A 27,621-nucleotide genomic window follows, 5' to 3' on the forward strand; every position below is an offset into this window, starting at 1 on the left:
AGTATAAATCAGAAACTCCGATGTAATTACATAGGCCTGTAATATTCTAAGTGCTCTAACTGTATTTAGCATACATAATAAGATCACGAACTTTCTCTAAGACTAGATCTTGGAGAATAAAGCATTTATTAAATACTCGTAGTGTAATTACACAGGCCTACTAAAATCACCGAAGTTCTAAAACTAAGACCGTTCCTCAAAGCTAAAGATCAAACTACACACTAGTGACTAGCAACTAGGTGACTTGTAAACTTCACACTAGAGGGCTTTGGAAATGTATGCTTGAAACACGGCCTTCTTCATAGATTATTTTTCTAAAACCATGACATCACGGTGCAGTACTAAATTAAGAAGGCAGTGTCCTAATGCAGTTTCATTACGAATTATGTAGAAAAGATAAGGGCTTAATATATTACAATAATGTTTAAAACATTGTACAGAAGGTACTAACAATGTCAGTGTTCAAAGTTAACGTGTTATTCTACATTATATTTACATTACTTCACTTCCAAAGGATTTTCAGATTTCATAACCTCAATTGTTAATGAGGTATCCATGTTTGTTTAGTGAACAAGTCAACAATCAAGCAAGGATTTTCGTTTACTAGCTACTACGGACATGGATAAATATATAATAGGATGCGAAACTACGGTCAGCACCATCTGGCGGCGGAGGGCTGAAATAAAATGATCAGCGCCCAACGTCGTAGGTGGTGAACATTAAAACTACGTGTTGGGTATATTACCCAGAGTTCTCTATTTATCCGTTCAAGATAATCGAGATATTGCTCGAGGAGACAAGATGGCATACAGAAACTTGCTAATAAGTGAACATGAAGTGATACGTGTGTGTATAAGCAGTGTATGTTAAACAGTGTTTATGGACGTTGTAAAAATAGAGTTGTTGAATTTATTGTAAAGTAATAGGAATATAATAAATTGATCTATCTAACTAGTTCTTGCAGACTTTTCCATTCTGCTGTACAACAAATACCCAAAGAATACAATCCAAATTATCTAACCTTTTGCTTTATTTTTTGTCTCTGGTTATATTTTAATCGGGTAGTGTAAAATAGGTCGTCTCTTTCATCTTCCTGTTGGCTCCGGTAAGAATTTTCAGTAGAAGATACTGTGAGGAATAAAAATATATATATTTTTTTTTTAAATTGGGTTAGTTTTGAATATCGATGAGAGTGGGAGGGAATAGTTTCTGCACAGTTTAACATTTTCGTCACCAGGTGCACTGCTAAATGCATGGAGTAATTACTCTTTTCGCCTCTTGGTGCGCTGCTACATGTAATAACGCCCCCCCCCAACAGGTGGCAACAAGATCAATTTCTACAACAGCGCCTCTAGTATCTATTACGAGAAACTCAGTAAGTTTCGCATCCTATTATATATTCATCCATGCTACGGACTTGAATGCTATGCACTATGTAGCTTTGGATCATAACTTCTGACGTCACATCCGGCTATTTAGTCAACAATCTAGTTCACTTCAGCTGAAAATGTTGCTTTGAGACACGGACTAATAAGTCTGAGAAATACATGTCGATTCAAGTGTCAAAGGTTAAAATGTCGCACATATTAACAAAGGAGCTACCCAATGACGAGAGGACTTGTAACGTGTTTGAAACTGGAAATAATTTAGTATAAAAACGTAAGTATGCAGATGATATGTCTAGCCAACAGAAAGCTCCTGTTTGATCATACTTACACCACAGTCTAGTACATACAGTCACGATTTTTTTCATTTCTCGCGACACAATGCTCCAAGCAGTTTGCAACTCAGAGTACTAGGAACAATAGACTGTGCGATGGTAGCGATCCTAGTGGCTAACAACTAAAGTTCAACTATCATTGGATGCATATTCCCTACGTATTAAGCTTCGTGCCTGTATGTACTAGACTGTGATAACAGCTAAGATGGCTATCTCAGATATCAACATTCGTTAGTAGATAACCTGGGTGAAAAACGATCTAACTCAAAACAACTTGCTATAACGATACTAATAAGATCACAGGGCAAATAATATTAAGGACGTTCCATGACATTGCGTGTTTACTGTAGTGAATGTGAACACATTCTGTTGCGATCAGGTGGACACTACTTTGAAGAACGTACGTCCACGCGCTCAGTGGATGATGTGTACAGTTTGTATCTGAATATGAAATCCAGATTCTATTGCACGAACGAAGAAGAATTATTACTCAGCTGCTTGCAAATTTCGAAGAATGAGGTTATATCGATGGACGCTGTGATGACGCCAATAGATGCCTTAAACGACATTTGAAGTTATTTGGATGTGAAAGACGCATTACCAGCAAAAAAAAAAAAAAACGAAAACAAAAAAAAACGTGTACATTACACCCACCTCTTAGCTGTAAAGTCTTCATCTTCCTCTGATACTTCTAACTTAATCTCCTCTTTTAGTGTAATCGTAGCAATTTGCTCACCCTGAAAGTAACAAGAAAAAATAGATTACACAGAAGACTGACGCTCCACATTACTGAAATAAAATGTAATGGTTGAAAGTTGCGAAATCAATACGCAAAACTTTCATGATGTCAAACTCTAAGTTCCGAAATGTGGTAATACGCAAGATATAGTTTTATTTTCTTCTCTTAACAAAGTCATTAATTAATATTATTTTTTAAACACGCAAATGAAGTTCAAATATCGGTAAAAAGAAGTGGCAACATATGAATGACGAAAAAGATAATAGCAAAATACCGGTAAAAAGAGGATGGCTAAGTGCAGAAGTTGAGGTTACAATAGGTTACGTGAGGGTACAGGTGGACAACAAGTTTCTGAGGACTCTAAGTAGGTAAAACTGAATTAGATTTCTCACAAAACAGTGAATGTTGGAAACTTACATTGATTTATATACAGAGTGATTCAGATCACCCGTAACTTTAATTTATTTCGGAAACTAGTGCATGAAAATTTTGAGACAAAAATATTTATCACTAAAGCACATGTGAACTTTGACTTGCGCTTGATTTCATCAATCAGCCTTAACAGGAATAGGGTCAGTGGCGTATTCTTTAAAATTTAAAATGGGAATCGTGGTCAAATATGGTACCATTTGATAGTTCTCTCCAAAACAAAAATTTTCATAGGGAAGATTTTCATTAATTCCTAATCTTTCAATGAGATAACATACGAGAAACAATGGGTGATTCAGAACCACCTGTAAGTCATTTATTTCGGAAAGTAGTGCTTTAAAATTGTCGAGCCAAAATTACTTGCGACTAAAGCACATGTGAACTTTCACTTGAGATTGATGTCATCAACCAGTCTTAACAGGAATTAGGTTCGTGGCGTATCACAATAAGAGATGACATGAAACAGCGATTCCGAGAGACCTTCCAGTCACTTGACCACGCCGAAGTATTAAGAGTCACTGAGTGTTAGAAGAAAAGTACGAGTGTGTGCTGCTCAGAACGGCATACAGTTTGAACATTTCTAAAAATTAATGCCATTGTTCAGTCTTTCAGTAACATCTGTCAACATTAATTATCTTCTTTACATTTTCGTACTGTAATATTTCTCAATATTGATGGCAATGTCTTTTCGTACGTTTTCTCATTGAAAAAGTAGGAATTAATAAAAACGCTTCCTATGAAAAATGTTTGTTTTGAAGAAGTCTATCAAATGGTACCTTATTTTACTCCGACTTCCATTTCAAATTTTAAATTAATACGCCACTGACCCTACTTCCTGTTAGGACTGATTGATGAAATCAAGCTGAATTGAAAGTTCACATGTGCTTTAGTTATAAATAATTTTGTCTCGAAAGTTTTAATGCACAAGTTTCAGAAATAAATGACTGAATCACTCTGTATAATTCTGATGTGTAACTTTTTTTTTCTTACAAATATTTCAGTAAATGAACAGATAAACAATTTTAAATAAATTTACTTCCTCTGAAGGACTTCTCTCTTCTTTATCTGCATCTTCATTTGTTTCTACAGCCAACGGGTCGACTTCTGGTTCCGTCTTTATCCAATCCATCACAACTGAAAGATCAATGCCAAAAATATGCTGTTTGCAATGCGTGGACTATTGGGAATGTTCACAACTAAGGACATATGGAATTTTCTTGGTTTTTACATATTTAATTTCTTCATAAATATTTTGAAGTCGTTAATTTAATGCAACTGAAGCATGGGCCGTAACAACGTTGTAAGTTACATTTTAAAAAGTTTATACTAATCACTGAAAACTAATCAGAAAACAAAAGGTGTCACATCTTGTTGATCAAATAGGGAAGTGCGATGCAAATTAACATTATTTGTAAGCTTCTATAAATTTTGTGATCTTCTTACAAGGTAGAGATCATTTAAAGCAAGATAGAAACAATATTCCATGTAACAATGTTGTATGTGCAGTGATATAGAAAGTTGTTATACTATCAATTGTGAAATATTTATACACTTTCTAAAATACTGTATTTTAAGTTTATTACAATACTTGAATTATTACATAGATGTATCAGACTTGAAAGGTTATCGCTATAAAAATTAGGAGCTTACTTTTACTAACAAGCAACAAATAAAAAATGAATCTTGTATTTTTATAGAATGTATTTTTTTTTATTTTATTGGGTTATTTTACGACGCTGTATCAACATCTAGGTTATTTAGCGTCTGAATGATATGAAGGTGATAATGCCGGTGAAATGAGTCCGGGGTCCAGCACCGAAAGTTACCCAGCATTTGCTAGTATTGGGTTGAGGGAAAACCCCGGAAAAACCCTCAACCAGGTAACTTGCCCCGACCGGGATTCGAACCCGGGCCACCTGGTTTCGCAGCCAGACGCGCTGACCGTTACTCCACAGGTGTGGACTTTATAGAATGTAACATAACACATTAAACAAGGATCGAATTTTCAACTGGCAGGTTCTCATAAAACTCCTTGTATTGAAATGTGTTCAAAAGGTCCTTCTTTGTAGTTTGACAGGAATGCGCGATCAGCACGAAGGTCATGCAACTAGCGGCAAACCGTCTTCCGAACGGATCGGCAGTCCACTTAAGTCTGTCTGTAGGCGTGGTTGTGTCGACGTTAGATTGCATGTTATTCTTCTGATTGTGTTACTGAGATGTGTATGTGTATGTATTTATTAACACTGCAATTGGGTATACACCCGGTGGCAGTGATATATAATATACAATAATTACAATTACAGAAATAAAATAAAATAAACGTAAATCTATAAATATTAGATACAATAAACCTAGGACTATAAATAAAAACTATTCTATAATAACGCCTACGGATAAGCAAAAGGAAATCTAACTTATAAGTACTTCTATTTTATCCAACTATTACCAATTTAAATAATTACATATCACCTTAATTAATTACATTCCAACTTAATTACATATCATCTTAAATAATTACATATCAACTTAATTAATTATATATCAACTCAATTAGTTACATGACACAACTTAAATAATTACACTGCACCTCCAATTACATTTTCAGTCTAATCTTCTCAACCTTTCCTTAAATGTATTGATTTTAAGAGGACCACCCTGAAAGATTGCCGCAGGTAAGCTGTTCCAGTCTACTATTGTGCGGTTAAGAAAGGAAAATTTTGCCATGTCCGTTCTTTGTTTTCTACATTTAAACTTCCTAATATGACCAGCCCTTCCTAAGTATGATGGTGTTGCTAATCTAGCATTGATATCGGTCCATGCTTTGTGTCCCTTGTTGAAATTTAGATTAAAGAGTGGCCTTTTTTGTTGCTGTTGCTATGTGGAACGATAATATTAGGAAGATTTCTTTTCCGCAATCATTCTTTTTCAGATAAGTCTTTATCATGAAAATAATTTGCTGTGATGTAAATTTCTGTTGTACTATGTGAGCAAGCTAATCTAAACACTTCATTAACACAATCAGAAAAATAACACGCAATCTAACGTCAACACAACCACTCCTAAATCTAAACACTAACCGAATCTATTTCAATATTATCGAAGAGGAAAGTGCTTAATGGTAAGGTTGCTGATAACCAGGGAAAGGATTTATATGTAAATACATATTTACTTATAAAGCTAATATAATTTATATTTTGCATTATCTTTATGTTTCACAATGTGTAGGGTTGAAAAATCCTACTTTTATTTTCCATATTTTTCCATATTTTAGAGTTTAGTACATATTTTCGTTAATTTCCATATATTTTCCATATTTCATATAAAACAGTCCATATTATATTAGGTTTAACAATAAAACAAAACAAAATTCCATTAACTTTTAAAAATACATTTCAACAATAGAGATTTAAACACATGTTCAGTAATCCCTTTAACATCAGAGTTATTTGAAAATTAGCAGTCCTATCAACAATGGGAAAGTAAGTTACAAAACTGTATTAATTTAATTTAAAATTTTTAACAGACTTCAGTTGTGCAGCTCAACAGTTAAATGCCAGTCAGAGTACACATAGGTTCAGTTTTGTAAATCATACTATAAAGACGGTAAATATGCCAAAAGTACGTCATTCAGTCAATTTAAAATCAAAACTAACAAGTTACATTTCAGAATTTAAAGAAGATGGTTTATCAACTGACAATAAAATATTATTTTGTAATTTCTGTCAGTGTGCAGTATCATCTACACAAAAGTTCCTGGTGCAACAACACATTACAACTAGTAAACATCAGGCCAACAAACAACTAAATTCCAAGCAGAGACAATTGTTTTTAACACAACCAACAACATCGAATGTAAGATCTGAGTTTAACATCGACCTGTGCCGTTCTCTCATCTCTGCTGATATTCCTCTCTACAAACTAAAGAATAAGGTCTTCAGGGAATTCCTTGAAAAATATACTCAACATACAATCCCGGATGAGTCAACACTTAGGAAGACGTATGCTCCATCCATCTACGATGAGACAATACAGAAGATAAGAGATGAAATTAAAGATAGTTCAATTTGGGTTTCCATTGATGAGACTCCCGACAAAGAAGGTAGACTTGTTGGTAATGTAGTTATCGGTTTGTTAAGTGAACAATATTCTGAACGAATTCTTTTACATTGTGATGTTCTAGAAAAGTGCAATAACAAAACTATAGTTAAACTGTTCAACGAAGCTATGGGTATCCTGTGGCCAAAGGGTATTATGTACGATAATGTGTTATTCTTTATTAGCGATGCTGCCCCTTATATGGTCAAAGCTGGACAAGCATTATCTGTTGTATATCCTAAATTGACTCATTTTACTTGTGTGGCGCATGCATTTCATCGTGTGGCAGAAGTGGTCAGAGACAATTTCCCTAAAGTAGATTTGTTGATTTCATCAGTGAAAAAAGTATTTCTCAAAGCTCCCAGTAGAGTTAACGTGTTGAAAGAAATGTACCCTGAAATTCCATTGCCACCAAAGCCAATTTTAACTAGATGGGGTACATGGCTAGAAGCAGCTGAATATTATGCCGAACATATAGACTCTATTAACAATGTTCTCCTTGCATTGGACTCTGAAGATGCAGTCTCAATTGATACTGCGAAAACAGTTACCTGTGACATAAGTGTGAAGAATGACTTAGCTCACATTCAGCATACATTTTCATGCATCATAAAAACGCTCAAAAGTCTCCAAAATAGGCACCTTTCACTATCTGAAAGTTTTGAAATTATAAATAGTACTGTGGAACAACTGAATCGTGGTAGAGGTAAAGTTGCAGATGCAGTAAGAGCTAAGGTGGACACTGTACTTTCAAAAAACCCTGGATATGAAGAACTACAAAAGGTTGTTGCTGTGATGAGTGGTGAATCAACAGTGAAGATTAACTTGGACTTATCCCCAGCAGACATTGTGAAATTGAATTATGTACCAGTTACTTCTTGTGACGTCGAACGCTCTTTTAGTCAGTATAAATCTATCCTCAGAGACAATAGAAGAAGATTCACTTTTCAGCACTTGAAAGAAATGTTTGTAACCTATTGTTATGGTAACAGACAATAAAAATTGTGTTTTGTTGAAACTACATTGGAAGATAAGGTACGTCCATTATATTAGTTTGATTAAAATGTACCAATATTTAACGTACATAGTCATTTTTTTATAATTTTAAGTCCATATTTAATTCCATATTTTGGTAAAAATCCATATTTAATTCCATATTTTGGTAAAAATAACTACATATATATTTACATATTTCATATATTTTTAGTCCATATAAATCCGTTCCCTGCTGATAACATTTTGTAACCGTAATATATTTGTATAATAAAATTCAACAATTTGTCATTTCATTAAGCTAACGTATCTCTAATCTCAAAAGGAAAACAAGTTCTCTATATACTCGTACCACGTACCTCATTTGCTTCGGATAACTCAGATTTTATAATATTTCTGAAGCTACAATATTCTTTCTCTTGATCTCTGAGTCTTTTTCGAACATTTTGTTTTCACTCAACCACGTTTCTTTTAAGCTTTCTTTCCGAATTTGCATGTTTTTGTGTAGAGGATGACAACAGTACAGGTCTACTCTCCTCCATATTATCCCACTTGCAACGTTTTACACGGCACCTATTCAACCAATCGTTGCGCACACAACTAGTGCCCATATTTTAGTGGGTTATTTTATGACGCTGTATCAACATCTAGGTTATTTAGCGTCTGAATGAAATGAAGGTGATAATGCCGGTGAAATGAGTCCGAAAGTTACCCAGCATTTGCTCGTATTGGGTTGAGGGAAAACCCCGGAAAAAACCTCAACTAGACGCGCTGACCGTTACTCCACAGGTGTGGACCATAAGATTGTTACTGTAGTTTCTAGCGATGCAGAGAAACACTTACACCTTGTTACACAGAAATCCCACTTTTGAAAGTTGTGTCGCTTACAACATTGTTGCGGTCCATGCTTCAATTATTCTAGTATTTATTCCTAATTTGACTGATAATAGGTTATTAACCTCGGTGTCAGAATTTTCACAACAAATATTTCGAATAAATTTAAAACAAAATACATAGCGTACCATTATCACAACGCAACAAGTAAAAGGAACATTATAAAATGTCGCGATGTACTGTAATTTATGTCCCAAATTGTATCCAGCAATACAATACAGCAAAATTCCTTTCATTACATGTCTGTCCAGCATACTTCAGATATTATATTATACGCATTTTGCAAGAAAAGGAAGCTATGAACACAAATACGACCCTACTGAACATAATCATCGAGGAGGCGTAGTCTGTTAAACTTTTGAATACCTGCATGTTAATAAATCATTTTATAACTGGTTTAAGTTGGCATCATTATCATCTTCCTCTTATTGTGGCCAGTTTCAATTAATACAGTATTACTCCAATTTTGCCAGTATTTGCTAGCTTTTCCTTTCTACAATATAATATATTTCTTCCCTTTCACATCCTAAGTTCTTGTAAGTTCCTTTAACTTTATCTATCTTCAGCTGTTATTAGCAAGCTGTTCAGTCTTGGTGAACGGCACAATTGTCTCTAATCATTTACCGACAAAGAAGAAAGGTTAAGAATATAAATAACAAAATTTATCTACACTCATACTTTCCACTTAATGATCTTTTTAAGGGTGTAAGTTAAATTAAATTAAGTTAATGTGCTTAGTATGCTAAATATTGTATAATTTTGTACAACTTTTTACATTGGCCTACTAGTGTTGCCAGATGTCCTGATATGGTGGGACATTCCCGATTTTCAGGAAATTTTCCTCAAGTCCTACTCATACCCGTCGCGGGATGCAGGTTGTCCCACATTTAACGATATTAACCATTCCTAAGCAGAAGTGAAATTTTGTACTATACGAAACAAATTCACCAATCAGCGTGTTCAGACTTGAGGCGTATGCAGATTTAAGAAAATACTGTTAGTATTTTCATATTTATATATTAATCTAAATGTTGCTTAACAAAAACATATATTTTTTTTATAACTGTCACAGTAAATGACAAGGCACTGTAAATTATAACAAATGTACTAATCATCATCATCAATAGCTATCAGGGTTTAGGCCATTTGGCCTGTTCCGTCTCAGGTGAGAAGATGGTCTCTCCATTGCTTCTTCGAGCGTCCACAATCTCTGTATCCAAGGGGTCTGTAATTTAATAATCTCCTGGGTAGTCTATCATTTGGCATCCGTAGAATATGCTCATGCCAGTTGCTCCGATACTTGTGGATTGTCTCTGTAATGGCTGCGATATTTAGTTCTCGTCGGATGTCTTCATTATATTTATGGTCATAGAGAGTGTAGCCTTCTAGCGGTCTTAGTAATCTCATCTCAGCTGCTTCTATTCTTTTCAGTTGACTAGTTGTTAGAGTCCAAGTTTCTGATCCATATAGCAAAGTTGGAATGGCCATTGTTTTGTAGAATTTCAAAATTGTGTCTTGCTGGACCTTCTTAAACAGTGTATTTCTAATTGTTCTTAGCAGCTGTTGAAATTTGGCTAATTTATTATCTATATCTCGAGAGTGAATATAGGAGAGATTACAGCCAACATAAGTAAAAGCATTTACTTGCTCTACTCCAAAGTTATTGACAATTATTTTAGTTCTTATAGAATTTTTAATAAAGGCCATGGTTTTTGTTTTGTGTATAGAAATTTCTAAATTGTACTCTTTTGCTTTTTGATATAGCCTATGAACTGCCATTTGTGAGTTGTCTTTGGTGTTAGCTAATATAATTAAATCATCTGCGTACAGCAGAGTATTAAAGGGTTTGTTATCGATCATAAAATGTGTGGCCAAATCAATTTCCCAGTCCTTTATAAGTGCATTAATATATATATTAAATAAACAAGGAGACAGCGGACAACCTTGATTTGTTATCGTAGTCGTTAAACTAATCTTGTTGTTAATTTTAAATTTAATCTTTGTTTCTGTACATGCTTTGAATGGCATAAATTTAATTTTGAGGTATCCCTTCTTTCTTTAAAATGTTCCAAAGTGTTGATCTATTTACAGTATCATATGCTTTTTGGAAATCAATAAATGTTATGTGTGTTGGAATATTGAACTCTCGATGTTTCTCAATAAGTTGGGCCAATGTAAAAACTCCATCAATGCAAGATCTATTTTCTCTGAAGCCGTTTTGTTCTTCAAGAAGTATCGTTTCAGTGACTGTCTTTAGTCTGCTATTTATGATTTTTGCATATATTTTAGCGGCTGAATTTAATAGACTAATGCGTCTATAGTTAATCTTATCTTTTCTATTTCCTTTTTTGTAAATGGGAACTACTAGTGACTCATTCCACTCATCAGGTAAGCTTCCACGGCTCCAACAGACATTTATGAAATCTAGGAACTTATTCAATTAATTTATTAACTTGTGGCTTCCTGTTAACGTACCTCCAGTAACGAATATATTATGAAAATCTGGCTTTCAGGTAGTAGCTTCCTGGAAAGTTTAGTGTAAGTCGCTTGAGGTCATATAAAGTATTCAGTGTAATACTAACCGAAAGAGCAGATCTGAAAAATCTCTCCTCAAAGGAAACTTTCCCAAAGAAGATTCTACATTAAAGGTAAAAGAAGTGATGTGGCTCCAGACAACATTAAATCATTATTATTATTATTAATACTTTGAAATTTCTGACGTTATATTCCTGTAATTTACACTGGAAAGGAAGAACTACAGTGCATGAGGATTAAGTTGGCGTGATTTCTACTGTCCTTGTCTGAGGTCCTTGTCTACCGATTGCCACCAGATGTGACGGGCAAGAGGTTTCCTTTTGTATAATTCTTGGAATTCCCTTTCTCCTCCCTTCTCCCTTCACACTTTTGCAAACCCAATTAGTGGATCTCTCAGTGGCGTCTCGGGGTTGTTTGAGTTCATTAGTTATAGTAGTATTTTGTGAATAGTGAAGTGAGTTTGTGTCTTTTTTTAATTGGGTTATTTTACGACGCTGTATCAACAGCTCAGGTTATTTAGCGGTCGAATGAAATGAAGGTGATAATACCGGTGAAATGAGTCCGGGGTCCACCACCGAAAGTTACCCAGCATTTGCTCGTTTTGGGTTGAGGGAAAACCTCGGAAAAAACCTCAACCAGGTAACTTTCCCCGACCGGATTCGAACCCGGTCACCTCATTTCGCGGCCAGACGCGCTGACCGTTACTCCACAGGTGTGGACGAGTTTGTATCTTGTTGTACCAATTTAATATAATATAATTCAGAAATTAAAATGTTTTCGGAGATGCATGGTTTAACTGTTACCTTAAATATTGTAATGAGTGTTGTGTTCCTGTATTTAATAATAATGGTAGGCAATATGGGAAAATGCGGGAAAGCCTTGAAGTCGGGCGATATGAACATGGTTATTAATGCATATAAATTCTTTACTGAAGAATATGAGGCACTGAAATGCGGAAAACAAACAATATCTGTGCCGAGTTTTATCGAAAAAATTGCTGCAGCGACAGATATATCATCTCGTGGTGTTAAAAGGATTAAAATAGAAAACAAAACAAAACAAAAACAAAAGAAAGCGGAAACGGAATTGGAAGCGTGCTGCGATCTCCAGGAAAGAAACGCCCGAATAGGATTCTTAAAAAACGTGTGCAACAGGTTAAAAATGAGCGCACTTGCAAAAGTGACGTTAGAAAATTAGAGGAAGGCCTGTAAACACGTAGAAAAAGTTGAAAAATGTTATTGGGCGAAGGATGGACTTGTGGATGGAAATTTATTATTCGTTCGTAATCAATTTGAACGACACGGACATGGACGAACTTTCTGGCGGAGTGGAGTCAGAATTTGAAGAGGAAGAGAATGCCGCCACTGGTAACTCGTGGTCGTTTGAAGGAGTGTCGACCATCATAAATGAGGGTAGAGAGAGATGGTGAGCATTCTCTCTCTTTCTAAAAGGAACTAGACAAGTAAATCCTCATGGACTGTACATAGTGTCTTACCACCTATTCATGTTTCGTCATTACAAATAACACAAATTACAAAGTTCTGCAGTTAAACTGGATTAAAATGCCAGAATTAGAGTGTAATTAACAGAGATACAATATTAAGCATATTTAAAAAGATGTGTTTCAGTAATTCAAATACTGCATTTATTTTAAAACTTGGGCTCTTTGTTGAATCCGTTTTCTAATCGGGCAACGACGACTCTTACGCATTTCAAAAACCCCTATTATAAATTCTATAAAATTCAATGAAATTATTATCCCATTCAGTTCCCATGTTAAATATCTAGGTGTACATGGACGAGAGCCTCCAGTGGAATGTCCAAGTCACACAAACATGCAAGACCGTCTTCTCCATCCTTCATTCATTCCATAGCCTGAAAAATTTTCTACCACTTCAATTAAAAGGAATTATCATACAAACATTGGTGCTGCTACATTTTGACTATTGCGACATTCTACTAACAGATTTCAATTCTAACTTAGCCCAAAGATTGCAGCGCGTTCATAATGCTTGCATTTGCAACATCCGCAAATACGACCACATTACACCTTCCCTTGAAACGCTTCAATGGGTAAGATTACAGGACCGAAGATATATCCATTCACTAATTTTCCTATATCGCATCATCAATACTTCTTCGCATAACTATCTCTCTTATCACAGCCTGGGCACTCGTTCTAAAAATAACCCTTTATTATCTATGCCTTGCCACAAAACAGCTCACTATTCTTCCTCTTTCACAGTATCAGCAATTCGTTTCTGGAACTCCCTACCCAGCTCCCTCAGGAACTGTCGAACGATATTGCAATTTAAAAGTGAACTGTTTAAACACGTGACCAGTATTCAGGTTTAATTCTCCTTTGTGTGTATATATGTAATTTTCCTCAGTGTTGTATAGTTATAATTTACATTTGAATTTGTTATTCTTGTAATTTGTAATATTGGTTCACCTACCGCTTGCTATTCATTGAGTGTAACTTCTAGCCTTATATTATTTTGTAATTATTATTTAGTATGTTCGCATTATTTTACTCAACTTGTGCTTGTATAACTATAGAAATTTTTATTAGTCTTCTTTAAATATTAGTAAAATTCTATCAGCTTCTTTTGTTTCTGGCTGAGTGGAAGAGAAGGCCTGATGGCTTTAACTTCGCCAGAATAAAAAAATAGATATTATTATTATTATTATTATTATTATTATTATTATTATTATTATTATTATTATTATTATTATTACATGTTCATGTATCAACCTTCCAGAGCACATTCCAAAAACATTGTTCGCATGCATTGCTTTACTTCAATTATAAGTAAAAGAAAACCATTACAAATTGTAGGCAATAAAAGTCTGTATTTACATCACATAAAATTGTCTCAAGAAATGGTCATGTATAGATTCAGCAACTTTTTTTTTCAATTTCATGTAACTTGTAAATGTCACTTACTACATTCATGACTTATCCTTCAAAAATATAAGAACAAGAATAAACAAAATGAATTTCTGGTTTCATATTTAAAATGTAGGCAATATTTTTCAGCTCACTCTGCGCTTTTTTGCCTTAAGTAGAAAAACGAACATATATTTTTCAATTTTTCAAAAGAAAAACTGGAAATTCATATCAAGTTTTACCTAAATTGAATTATGAAAATACATATTATATTAGTTACAACTGTTAAAAAACTTAAAATTTACTGTCTCCATAACATCGAGAAAGGAAGTCCCAATCATATCACTTTCCTACTTTCAAAATAATTCTGTACCATAAATACTCATAAGATTCACTCACATCTCAGTTTAATGTCTGTAAATATTCATTCTAAATAGAGATATGAGGTACACTAAAATCATATAACCAAAAGGTGTAAATCCATAAAAAATAAAACAATAAACCAGAATATTCTGTATCTTTCAGTTATTACTCTGCATTCGGTAGCAATACAGATTTAAATCCGTGATTTACATCGCACTATTATGTTAATTCGATATAAATTCCGAAAAAGGATACATATAAAAACACAAATATTGTCTACTGGATACCACGAGCGATTAACAAAGACAGTGTAAGAATTTCTCAGAAAGATCTGACTTCATATAGAATTGCTTTTAGATGATTTCCAGAATTCAACTTCGCCAAACTACTACATATACATGTCAACAATGTATACTCTTCATATACCCTTCGTCATTATTAATGTATACGACATTTCATAAATAGCAGTAAAAACACTGCTATTCTATATTTATAAAAATAGGAACTATAGTCGCAGAGGAATTATTGCACTGCGAGATAATTAAGAAGACTCTCATGTATTATCTTGACTTTCGACTGAATGTAAACGTTCATGGTTCTTTAAATGCCCCAGATGTGAGAAACACTTCCCACAGACAACGCATTTAAATGATTTCTCTTTTGTGTGCCGTCGCGCATGCATTTTGAGATAATTCGATTGCCAAAAGCACTTTCCACAAACATCGCATTTAAAAGGTTTGTCTCCTGGATGTTGCCGTGAATGTATTCTAAGATATTTTGCATGCGAGAAACACATTCCACAAACGTCGCACTTAAACGAAATATTCTCTGTGTGTTGTCGTCCGTGAATTTTAAGATAATTAGAATGTGAAAAACACATCCCACAAACATCGCAGCTGAATGGTTTCTCGCCAGTGTGAAGGCGTCCATGAATTTTCAAGTAATTCGAATGTGTGAAACACTTTCCGCAAATATTACACTTAAATGGCTTTTCACCTGTATGCTGGCGCATATGGTTTTTGAGATGTGACGATTGGGAGAAACTCCTCTCACATACGTCGCATGTGTATGGCTTTTCGCCAGAATGATGACGAGCGTGATCCTTCAGATGACCCGACTGGGCGAAACCCTTTCCACACACATCACATGCAAACGGTTTTTCCCCCGTATGTAAGCGAGCATGGTTCTTGAGATTTCCTGATTGAGTGAAACATTTTCCACAAACATCACATGTGAATGGTTTTTCGCCGGTGTGAATACGTGAATGAATTTTTAGTGTGTTCAATAATGTAAAGGATTTCCTACACACATCACATTTGAAGGACGTGTTGTGCTTATGATTTCTTGCATGAAAATTAGGAGCTGGAGACTTTGTTACACTCTTGCCATTAATATCGAAAATTTCTGAAGATTTGCTGGCTGATCCCTTAAGATTGTGGCTGCTCGACTGTGTCTTCGAGTTGTCTTCTATAGTCAATAGTTCGTGGTGAGTATCGTGTCCACTAGAGCTTTTGCAGGCAGGTATGTATGAAGTTGTAACATCGTGGTCTTCTCGAATAAGATTCAATTGTTCTGGCACTCTGTGTTCATGGGTAGCTGGAATGCTGTCATGAGAATGTTAAACTGCAAATCTAACCAACAAAGTACGAATATGAAAATAAACAATTATACACAATATTTTATGCTCGACCATGCCGAAATATAGTAATTATATGTACACCTGGTAGCAGTCCTTTAATGCACGTCATTAAAGTACACCTATTCATTAAAGTACAGGTTTTCGATTATTCTCGGATATACAATTGAAAGACGAGGGAAACGTCACGGAGGCTGGAAATCCAATACTGTCGCAGAAGGTTATGTTCTGTTACTATAATAATTAGCGTTAATTGTAAATAATATTCAAATAAATTCAATTTGTTATCTCCTTTTTCAATTCTAAATGAATTTCCAGGTTATACATTCTCTGCATTACATCAAGGTCAATGACATTATTGTTCCTCCGAAAAAATTAATACTTTCGCGTCTGCGCACATCTCACAATTCACGAGCTATGAACAAGGTCACTTCCGATCTTCAGTCAGATACTAATAAAGTGAATACTTCTGAATAATTTCAAGTTAGAAATATGGTCGAGCATAAAAAGTCGTATGAAACTTGCCTACAATGGTAATTAAGACGCTCGTATGAAAATTATGAAACTCGCTTGCGCTCGTTTCATAAACAAACATACTTGCGTCTTAATTACTATCATTATAGGCTCGTTGCATAATGAACTATAATATCATTACATAAAAGCATGTAAGTAGCGGTTACAACCAATATATTTCACGCTAACACTAAACATATTTTGACGAAAGACTGTAATTTTTCAACGTGTAATGTAATGTCCCCAATATTTATTGGGTTAAACTAGCACGGAGGTAATTTCGTTCATACTCCGCTTATGCACATTCAACTGTCTTACCAGTCTGACCAACATAACTTTGGTAACGTTATGAAAGATTAACCCTAGTGTACACTCATACTATGTCTTGCAGATACTGATCTCTGACGGGTTAGGTTAGTTTAGGGTTTTATTACGCCATTTATGCACGAATCTAACACATTAGGTTAGGTTTGTTTAACTGTGTGTTTATTTCATTATTATTTGTTATGCTTCAGTATTTTTCAGTGGTTATTGAATGAATATAAACTTTGTGCTCCTCACACTACATCGTATCGTGTGTTTTATATTCCTACGTTCCTTTCCTTCATTAGAAACCACAACGCTTGCACTTCCATTACCACGCACCTCTCATTTCACCACATTTGGCATGTTTTGGGAAAGCCATTGATTGAAGTCAATTTAAGAGAGCACAGTATTGTGATAATAAGTTAATGTATTAATTTCAGCTTTCACCTTTAAATGTTTAGAAATTTGATTCAAACAAATATAGTATTTTACAATTCCTTTGCAGAATGAGTCAAAACACGCTATGAAATGTTTCATATAAAACAATTTTTTTTTTCTCAAAAAGAAAGCAAATACGAGAAAAATATCTCAAAGAATAACCCACAAACAGTAAGAATGTACAAAACTTATAAAAAAAATCAATGAAATGTGTGTGTATAATGCTCAAGATTTAACAATGAAGTCATCATCCTTCTTGCTTCCCAATATTTTGATGGAAGGTCCACAAATGTCCTAAGAGTTTCACAATTAGCCAGGTGCTCCATCTCCATGTCCTCTTCTCTGGTGCACAGTAAGCATTTTGGTGAATTCAGTACTCCAATACGATGGAGGTGTTTACTGAGGCAATCATGACCAGTAATCAATCTAAACATTGCCACGGCAGATTTTCGAGGTAGATCAGGAATTAGTTTTGGATCTTTGAATGATTCTTTCCATTTTGAATTTTGATGTACCAATGAAATGTATGACTGTATAAAATATAGGTAACTATTCATATATTTATCAAATTCAAATTCACACAGGAAAAAAAAAAAAAAGAGCATGAAATTTGTAAACCTATCAGAGAGTTATATTTCCAAAGAAATATACAACAAACAAGAGTGAAGTGAAAAATCAACAAATATGTGGAAAAAATCCGTTGCTGAGATTCTAAGCGATATTAATGTGATATAAGGAGCTTCTTTATCATTATGAGCAGTATATTACTTAGCAAGGAAGACGTTCGCAAAAAAATAGGTCAAAAATTGTAGAAGTATAGTATAACAAATTTCCTGAAGACATACTTTCAAAGGCAATACTATATCGACAGATACGGATATTCGTTTGTATTCCTCATTATTCTTTAACGGTCTTACTAATAAAAACTCTATATACCGACGTTTAACTCCCTTATACTTATACAATGAGTAGCTCGTTTATAAGTCGTGTGTGAATTCCTTACTAATAATCACTACATACGTCGTGTAAAACAGTGTAACTGTTACACAGCTACGTCATAGTTTCGTCACTACTTCATAACGAAAGGTAATAGAATATCTGAGGTTCTCTATTGCATCCGGTAAAGCGCTCGAGTGTGCCGTGTTAAGAATCGATAGTACAACTGATGCCGAAGTGCATCAACATTGATTAAAAACGCAGTAATCATAGATTACGAAACGATGGTTAAACAGTAGCCGTGGTTAAAATGTAATTTATGTGCACCATTCATAATCACCGATTACTAAAACTTGGCTAGCTGACACCTCATTTAACCAGAGTAAAGTTTATGATGGTACATTGTTTCTACAAAATGACTAAACGAAAGCATCCATACCGCTGCAAAGATAATAGTCAACGTCTAAAAACGACTGCGCTCACTATGTTCTACATCGAAATGAACGTATCCTACATTTTCGCGTTGCATTTGTTTGCCTTTGGGCGCTGTTATATTTGTGAGTTCCATTTCTTTGTTTTTCAGTACTTTTAGGTTAAAATCGTACAAAATGGAAAATTGAATCCATAAATGATTATATCCCAATGTTAGGTTGAAGTATCGATAGGCTTAATTACTAGATTTAAATGTAGGCCTATTATATAAAAAAGATGGAATATCCATAAAGGAAAAGGATGCAGAAAATTGGTAGGAATGTGTGTACGATCTTGGAATACACCAGGGAATTGTGCATTATCCTAAGATCCATCCATAACCTCTCTTTGTTCAGCCAGTGACATAGAGAAAGAGATACTGGAATTCGAGTATTCCCTCTTAAAATACAGAAAATAATAGTTACATAGAATCGTAATATAAGCAGCCGATCCATTGGAGAAATATGATTGTTCTTGTGTTATTTCAATCGATCCATTTGTAGATTTTGATAAACGAAATCCCTCCTGAAATTTTCTGTCACCTAATTGCTCGCAAGAATTCTCTCTTTCCACTAAAGAACCTTCACGCTCACGCTCTATCCAAGTAATTCAAGTACTGCACAATAATAATCGTCTTCGAAATAATAACCTGTGGTTATGCCCGCCATTTTGCTTCACTTGCTCTACTAATCGCTGGTTATCTCATTTAACCGCTCATATTTGGCCGGTTAGAGATTACTGTGGTTAACTTCCTATTTAAGTCGTAACCGAGGTCGATCCACCATAAAAATGCTTAATCGGGGATTAGGTCACAATTTTAACCGATGGTTACACTAACCGACGTTGATGCACGTGGGCATGGCTCTGATCGATTACCACACTATATTTTGGTCAAAGAGAACAAGCTACAGGAATAATATTCTACTTATTCTGTGCTCTTTGGTGTGTTCTTCTGTGGTTACAAGGCATCCATCATCATAAAATGACAGTCGATACGAACAGCTGTTAGAGGGGTGGCCATTTTTTGTCTGTATACAATGTTTAAACAAGGGGTTTCGTGTACATAACTACTGCAAAGCAATTCCCATTGTATAGTTACAGCCTGTTTATACAGCCATTGCTTATGCATGGTTTATTAGTAACGTTTTCTGTCTCAATGCTGCATAAGCCTCGTATAAAAACTATACAGGTTTATTAGTAAGACTGTAACAGTGAAGACATTTACCACTAAATACAGTTAAAACCTATTCCATTTGTATTTGAGAGCACCACATTTATAATATAAGATGCAAGGAAAACGAGAATAAAAATTACTTAAGATATAATTTTTAAAAATTAGAGCAAATGGAATGAGTTGGCAAAGTGATGATGAATTATTATGAGATATGTGAAGAAAAACCAAAGACAAGTGGTTGAAAGAGAACTGAAGATATGGCAGCTTATCTTAAACGAATTAAGGCCAAGAATTAAAGGCAGAAAAATAAACAAATTATTGAGTCAGGGCTGAAAATGTAACAGAGATACAATTTCAAGGAACATTAAGCAGTAGTGGCAGTAGTAACATTATTCTCCGCAGCAAATCTTCTGCATTCGAGGAGAACCAATCGGAGATCACTGCAGCCTTGTAATATAGATGGCTTGTACGATAGAGAGAGAGACAGCGATACAAGAGCCAGAGGCAGGGAGAAATCAAATTCCTGTGGCATTAAATATTTATAACGTTGTAGCTCCTAAGACTGTCAATCAATCGTGCTGTAAATCTGTATGACTGATGGGTGAATGTCTGAGGAAAGGACAGAAAAATATTCGAAATCAAAAACTTTTTTGGAAAGAGAGAAAAAAACTAGTAACTTCGAAGTGATCTGTTCAAAGTAAACACCCACACCTTCAAAACTTGGTAACTGGCAAATTTATTTGTTTTTCATGTTAGATGGAGGATCAACGTGAGAGAAATGTTGAAAAAAAATTAAAATTACTTTTATAAATTATTGCTACTCTAAATCTTCACTAGTTTCTGAGTTATGGCGAGTTAAACGACCGTTTCTGCTTCATCGAAGGACTCAAGACTCAGGATTTTGTTTGTTAAAAGAGGAAGAATGCTGGAATATTAAAAGAAAAAAAAAACTCAAAATAAATCAAAATCTTTTTTGGAAACGGAGAGAAAAATAGTAACTTCCAAGTGATCTGTTCAAAATAGACATTGCCATCTTCAAAAGATGGCAAGTTATAGAGTTGGGTCGATTCGTGAACAAATCGTTCATTTGAATGACTAATAATAAAGAATCGTAAGAATCGATTCGTGGTATCAACGAATCGTTGTTCAAAAGAATCGTAAGGAATCGTCGTTCAAAAGAATAGCAACGAATCGGCATGGTATCGCAACCCACAATTCTATTTACCTGTTTGATGTAACCTGTCAGCAGACATTTCCGAACTGTGCGGAATGCTCCCGAGCGAGAGTGAAATCAAAATACTGCATTTGTTAAGTGTGAGAAATAATGAACACGAATCTGAAATTTACGTGGTTAAATAGAGATGTAATGCAAAAAATATACTTGATATTAAGGTTCAGTTGATAAATTAAAATTAAGAAGCACTGACTGGAATAATTTTGTAGACTAATGGAGGTCATGCTGAATGGTTCCAGCCAATGAGAAAGAGACAATCCAATGTCTCGCCTCTTATGCCATCTATGCGAGAAATGTAGAACGTTTTTGTTCTACCCGTGGTTTGCAAAGGAAAGTGTCCTGTAAGTCGTTCGTTGACGAATCATTGGAATCGCAGACTAGGAAGAATTGTGAACTCGTTGACGATTCAAAAGAATAGTTGGAATCACAGACTGGAAGAATCGTGAACGATCGTTAGAATCGATTCGTAATGTATGATTCAATCGTTGGAATCGACTTCTGAAAAAGAATCGTGTTGCCCAACTCTATTAAGTTGCAAACATTTCTGTTTTCCCAAGTTAGATGGGGGGGGGGGATCAAAGTGAGAGAAATGTTGAAAAAAATGAAAATTACTTTTAAAACTTATTGCTACTCAAAATCTTTAACGGTTTCCGAGTTACGGCGAGCTAAATAACTAACCATAAATAACTAACCATTTTTGTTTCGTCGAAGGGCTCAAGACTCAGGTTTTTGTCTGTTAAAAGAGGAAGAACGCTGGAATATTAAAAACGAAATTACCCGTAAACTCTAAATATCTCTTTTTTAATCACTACCACTTGCTTTACTGAGCGACAAGATATAACAGAAATATTCTTTCACATGAACGAGAAGTGCCTGCTCTTTTTGCAAATATAATTACAGAGGAAGAATGATAAGAGCGTGTCAGCTTAACCGTGTGTGTTTGTTTTCTATTTTCTTGTATCTACGTGTCTTGAGTGATGCAGGCATTCTAAACAATAGCGCTATTTCTGGAATGCGTTAAGATCGAAGACTGCACTACAAGCCATATCCTTGTAATAATTGTACATAGGGAACGATTGACCTAAAACAAGGGCTTTTTTTCGGACTTAGGCGTACTTATAAACGCACTGCCTTTATATCTGGCAGGCTAATGATTTTCAGAATTAAATAAATGTCAGATTGTCAACGTTCCTTTTGATATTGATATTCCTTCATTAGACAATGCTGTGATTTGTGAGAATTGTGAAGCTGATGAAGGTCACATGCAGCAGCAGCAATTATATTAACAAAACAATTAAAGACAGGACGAAGTGAAGGTTCCCACATTGTACTCACCTGTCAGGCAGAACCTCATTGTCCTCCACCATTTCCTCTAGCTTCATCTCCTCTGTCGCTACATCAATATTACATGAATCTTGCTGAAAATGGAGAGGAAATTAAACAGACGCTGCACAGCTAGTTTCTAGATTTCCTATCCGGGATGCCCAACACATCATAAAGATCTGTTATGATCTGTTGGGCACAATTATTTGAACTTGCATCTCATTCTCTTATAAACACAGAATATGGGAAATGCCTGTTATTATTCGGTTCAGAAGATTTTATCATCCAGTCTGTTGTCAAAAAATCTGAAAGCTAGAATTTATAAAACAGTTATATTACTGGTTGTTCTTTATGGTTGTGAAACTTGGACTCTCACTTTGAGAGAGGAACATAGGTTAAGGGTGTTTGAGAATAAGGTTCTTAGGAAAATATTTGGGGCTAAGAGGGATGAAGTTACAGGAGAATGGAGAAAGTTACATAACGCAGAACTGCACGCATTGTATACTTCACCTGACATAATTAGGAACATTAAATCCAGACGTTTGAGATGGGCAGGGCATGTAGCACGTATGGGCGAATCCAGAAATGCATATAGAGTGTTAGTTGGGAGGCTGGAGGGAAAAAGGCCTTTAGAGAGGCCGAGACGTAGATGCGAAGATAATATTAAAATGGATTTGAGGGAGGTGGGGTGTGATGATACACTGGTTTAATCTTGCTCAGGATAGGGACCAAGGGCGGGCTTATGTGAGGGCGGCAATGAACCTCCGGGTTCCTTAAAAGCCATTTGTAAGTAAGTACGTCATTCTCTTAAGGTTCTAAGATTTATCTTTAAACATACCACAAAATCTTCTTCCCAATATAGTTTAAAATTCTATCTTTTTTTGTGTTAGTTAGATCAAAACTTTAATACTGTAATATTATATGAAAAAATTTTCAGAACCAAAAAAATCACGAATTAGTGTATTAGAGTATCAGATACCACGATGATAACAGAAAGACAAAATAATTATCAGAAATAATTCCGACGGAAGAAGATATTAATATCGAATAGGAAAATATAATGAAGGTCATTCAAATAGGTACCGATAAATATTTTATTCATATATCATTTTGGGAACATTTTTAGTAGGTTATTTTACGACATTTTATCAACATCTCAGGTTATTTAGCGTCTGGTTTTGGGAATATTTACTGCATATCTGGTTAGCTGTAATAAGGCAGATTTTTCCTGTAATACATGTATATAATTATGTAGATTCCATTGCACTGTAAATAAAACCTACACTTTATGTTCGTACATGGACAATAAATTTGTAAAATTCAATACTTTCACAAAATTTTGGAAAAAAATTTTTCAGTAATTAAGTGCAACATTCAAAGACAGAAGGTATAAAAATAAATTCAATGATTGATGATTCAGTTGTCGTTAAAAAAAATTCTTGTAATTCATTATCTACAGATGTTGGGGGCTGCCCGACCTTAAATGCTTTCAAGTCCAAAGTGAAACATCTTATTTTAGAACGCACTGTATCTCAGAATATATATTAAAATTCAAAATTGTAACTAGTTTATTAAGTAATCATGTAATTTAATTTGTCATCTAGCGTATGTAAATATTTAAGTTCGATAATTCTCTGGCTTATTTTTCTGTTTCGATCTTGTCTTGTCTTTAACTTTCTTTTGTACTAACAGTATATTATCATGTAGGCTATTTCCTTTTTATCCTCTGGTTGAGTGGAAGAGAAGGCCTCATGGCCTTAACTATACCAGAAAAAATAAAGCATTATTATTATTATTATTATTATTATTAATAATATTATTATTTCTCCATGGGAAATCACTGATTTAAAGGACCCTTTACGTTTTCTTGATGAACTATAAGTCTAGGAGGTTAGTCTAAGCACATATGGGAAATCATACAATTCAGACATACCCATACCTCCGCCTTTGCGTGTATGGGGCCTTTACTTATTAATACACTTGTAGATCTGAAGGAAATAGGAACAAAAATCCATAGTTAGGTATATCATATTTAGTTGTTTTGTTATAACCGACATTCTAATATGTTTTGCACCTATAGTAATGAATTTTTTATTTATTTTAGAAGGTTATTTTACGACGCTTTATCAACACCTTAGGTTATTTAGCGTCTGAATAAGACGAAGGTGATAATGCAGGTGAAATGAGTCCGGGATCCAACACCGAAAGTTACCCAGCATTTGCTCGTATTGGGTTGAGGGAAAACCCCGGAAAAAACTTCAACCAGGTAACTTGCCCCGACCGGGAATTGAACCCGAGACACCTGGTTTCGCGGCCAGACGCGCTAACCTTTACTCCACAGGTGTGGACAATAGTAATGAATATTTTACTAATGTGGCTTTATCAATGACTTTTGGACAATGTCTGAAGTATCTTACGTACACCAAAGCCTGTTACATAAATCACTCTTGGCAGGTATTTTATAAATCAGTGTTACAATTACACGAATATTTTCGAATGTTTTGTGTAACACATTTTATTGTAAATTGTAGCTACAAAATCTGTTAGTGAAACAAACACATAATAGTGCACAGGCTATGTTAAACGTTATGCAGGAGACGTGTCTAGACAAATGCAAGTGAAACATGAAGAATAGGCCTATATCAACAAAGGGGTCAGCTTACCTCAGTTTCAGATTTCACCACAGCATCATTACGTGTCGCTGCAGTTTCTTCTAATTTCACTTCTGATATGACATCATAGCTCTGATCACCACATTCCGTCTTTATCCATGTTCCGTGAAAATCCAAAAATCGTCCTCCCTACACAAAACACAGAAATCGTGGATCAGTAATTAGTTACTACTTGCAACAGAGGCGAGAAAACAATTTAGAATAAAATCAGCATCAGATCTGGAAGCCTGCATACAGTAACCAAGAAAAGATAACGTGTCACTTATAAAGTTGAATAAATTATTATGGCAGCACAGTCTAGTATATACAGTCACGAAGCTCAGTACGTAGCAAATATGCATCCACAGATAGTTGCTAACAGAGTGCTGCATTGGAGTTAAATCGCTCGCTTGAACTCGGTCGAGTGTCGCACCCTCGAGTGAGATACGATCGGTCGTGATACGCTCGTAATAAATAGAAGCACAGTACAAGGTCTTCTCACCGACATGTCTTATCTTGTATGGAAGGCGACAGATAAGATACACGTATGGTTTGCTCACACGGTAAAAATAAGGCTTTATTTTCTGCGTTTATGACAAACTTTTAATGGAACAGTCAATGGAACGTACCAAAACAGGAACATGAAGTTGTGAAAAACTTCGATACACAGTTATTATTGCTAATTTATAATTATTCAGTATTTGATTTACCACATATATAATATGATAGGTCCATACATAGTGTTCCACCTTTATACTGCGACAATGTAGAAACGTTTTACAAACTATTATTGATATAGCAGTAGATTAATAACAATATTAGTACAGAGATAACGTCACAGAAAATATAACAAAACGAATACTCATGCTGCACAACTGTTACAGACGCAAAGATAGATACACTAATCATTAGAGATTAATCTCAGATTATTATTATTATAATTATTATTATTATTACTACAAAATTTGATACAGTTCTTGCATTATCGTGATTGTGTTCTCAGTTTATAATAATTACATTTACATCCAATAACATCTATCAGATTTGGCAAAAACAAAATCACTCCTGTGTGGGGGAAAAAAAAAAAACATTTACCTACAACATTTATATTACATTTTAAAGCAAGTTTTGAAGGCTTTATTTTCTGCGTTTATGACAAACGTTTAATGGAACAGTCAATGGAACGTACCAAAACAGTAACATGAAGTTATAAATAAAATAGTATGAAAAACTTCGATATGCAGTTATTATTGCTAATTAATAATTATTCAATATTTGATTTACCACATATATAATATGATAGGTCCATACATAGTGTTCCGCCTATATACTGCGACAATGTAGAAACGTTTTACAAAATATTATTCATATAGCAGTAGATTAATAACAATATTAGTACAGAGATAACGTCACAGAAAATATAACAAAACGAATAATCATGCTGCACAACTGTTACAGACGCAAAGATAGATAGACTAATCATTAGAGATTAATCTCAGATTATTATTATTATTATTATTATTATTATTATTATTATTATTATTGTTACTAGAACACTTGATACAGTTCTTGCATTATCGTGATTGTGTTCTCCGTTTATAATAATTACATTTACATCCAATAACATCTATCAGATGTGGCAAAAACAAAATCACTCCTGTGTGGAAAAAAAAACAAAAAAGATTTACCTACAACATTTATATTAAATTTTAAAGCAAGTTTTGTAGTTGTACTATGGAGAGGTTAGTTAAACACTGCAAAGTTTTGAAATGATAAACATCTATGATGTTACTACACAGTTCATCACTGTAACAAGAATGAATGTCTAACGCTCGGCTTATACCGTTCGACAATTTATCGCTCGTGACAATTTTACCCATCATGCATGTGCGCTACCTATCGGATTATGCTATGAACTAATTGGCGCTCGAGCGAAAACGTCCGATGCAGACCTCTGGTTGCTAACCACTAGGATCACTACTATCGCCTCATCACAGACAATGCGAAATTGTACCTGCACAGTCTATTGTTCCTAGTACCCTTATAAACCCAAGCTTCGTGACTGTATATACTAGACTATGACGGCAGTATGTACGAAGAACATCAGTTTATATTATACAGGATGATTACGAGGAGTTGCCTCCACTTTCGGAGCTTATTTTCGAAGACCTGCTGCTGCTGCTGCTGCTGCTGCTGCTGCTGCTGCTGCTGCTACTGCTACTGCTACTGCTACTGCTACTGCTACTGCTACTGCTACTGCTACTACTACTGCTACTACTAC

At 34.7% G+C, this 27,621-nt stretch overlaps 2 protein-coding genes across 15 annotated transcripts in view; both read right to left on the minus strand.

Moving 5' to 3' along the window:
• Positions 1-9,370, minus strand: part of LOC138691924 (zinc finger protein 227-like) — a 53,391-nt gene extending 44,021 nt beyond the window's left edge. For 2 of the 10 annotated variants that reach the window (XM_069814565.1, XM_069814561.1), the window contains exons 1-3: positions 8,999-9,187; positions 3,925-4,022; positions 2,375-2,457 (exon numbers count right to left, since the gene is read on the minus strand). Coding sequence is in view for 3 of the 10 variants with exons in the window: in XM_069814568.1 (XP_069670669.1) it covers positions 2,375-2,457; positions 3,925-4,017 (176 nt within the window). In the remaining 7 variants the exon portion in view is untranslated. Of the gene's footprint in view, positions 1-2,374; positions 2,458-3,924; positions 4,023-8,335; positions 8,710-8,998; positions 9,193-9,236 lie in introns of those variants that run through there. The other 8 variants (XM_069814563.1, XM_069814567.1, XM_069814570.1 and 5 more) reach the window with 7 other exon arrangements.
• Positions 9,371-14,119: 4,749 nt separating this feature from the next.
• LOC138691923 (zinc finger protein 583-like) overlaps positions 14,120-27,621 on the minus strand; it is a 37,663-nt gene continuing 24,161 nt past the window's right edge. For 2 of the 5 annotated variants that reach the window (XM_069814557.1, XM_069814556.1), the window contains 3 exons: positions 25,353-25,490; positions 22,702-22,784; positions 14,122-16,262 (listed from right to left, as the gene is read on the minus strand). In XM_069814557.1, the coding sequence (XP_069670658.1) occupies positions 15,212-16,262; positions 22,702-22,784; positions 25,353-25,490 (1,272 nt within the window). In that variant the 3' untranslated portion in view covers positions 14,122-15,211. Of the gene's footprint in view, positions 16,290-22,701; positions 22,785-25,352; positions 25,491-27,621 lie in introns of all 5 variants that reach the window. The other 3 variants (XM_069814560.1, XM_069814559.1, XM_069814558.1) reach the window with 3 other exon arrangements.

The sequence above is a fragment of the Periplaneta americana genome, chromosome 16, assembly GCF_040183065.1.
Source record: "Periplaneta americana isolate PAMFEO1 chromosome 16, P.americana_PAMFEO1_priV1, whole genome shotgun sequence".
NCBI classification, from domain to species: domain Eukaryota; kingdom Metazoa; phylum Arthropoda; class Insecta; order Blattodea; family Blattidae; genus Periplaneta; species Periplaneta americana.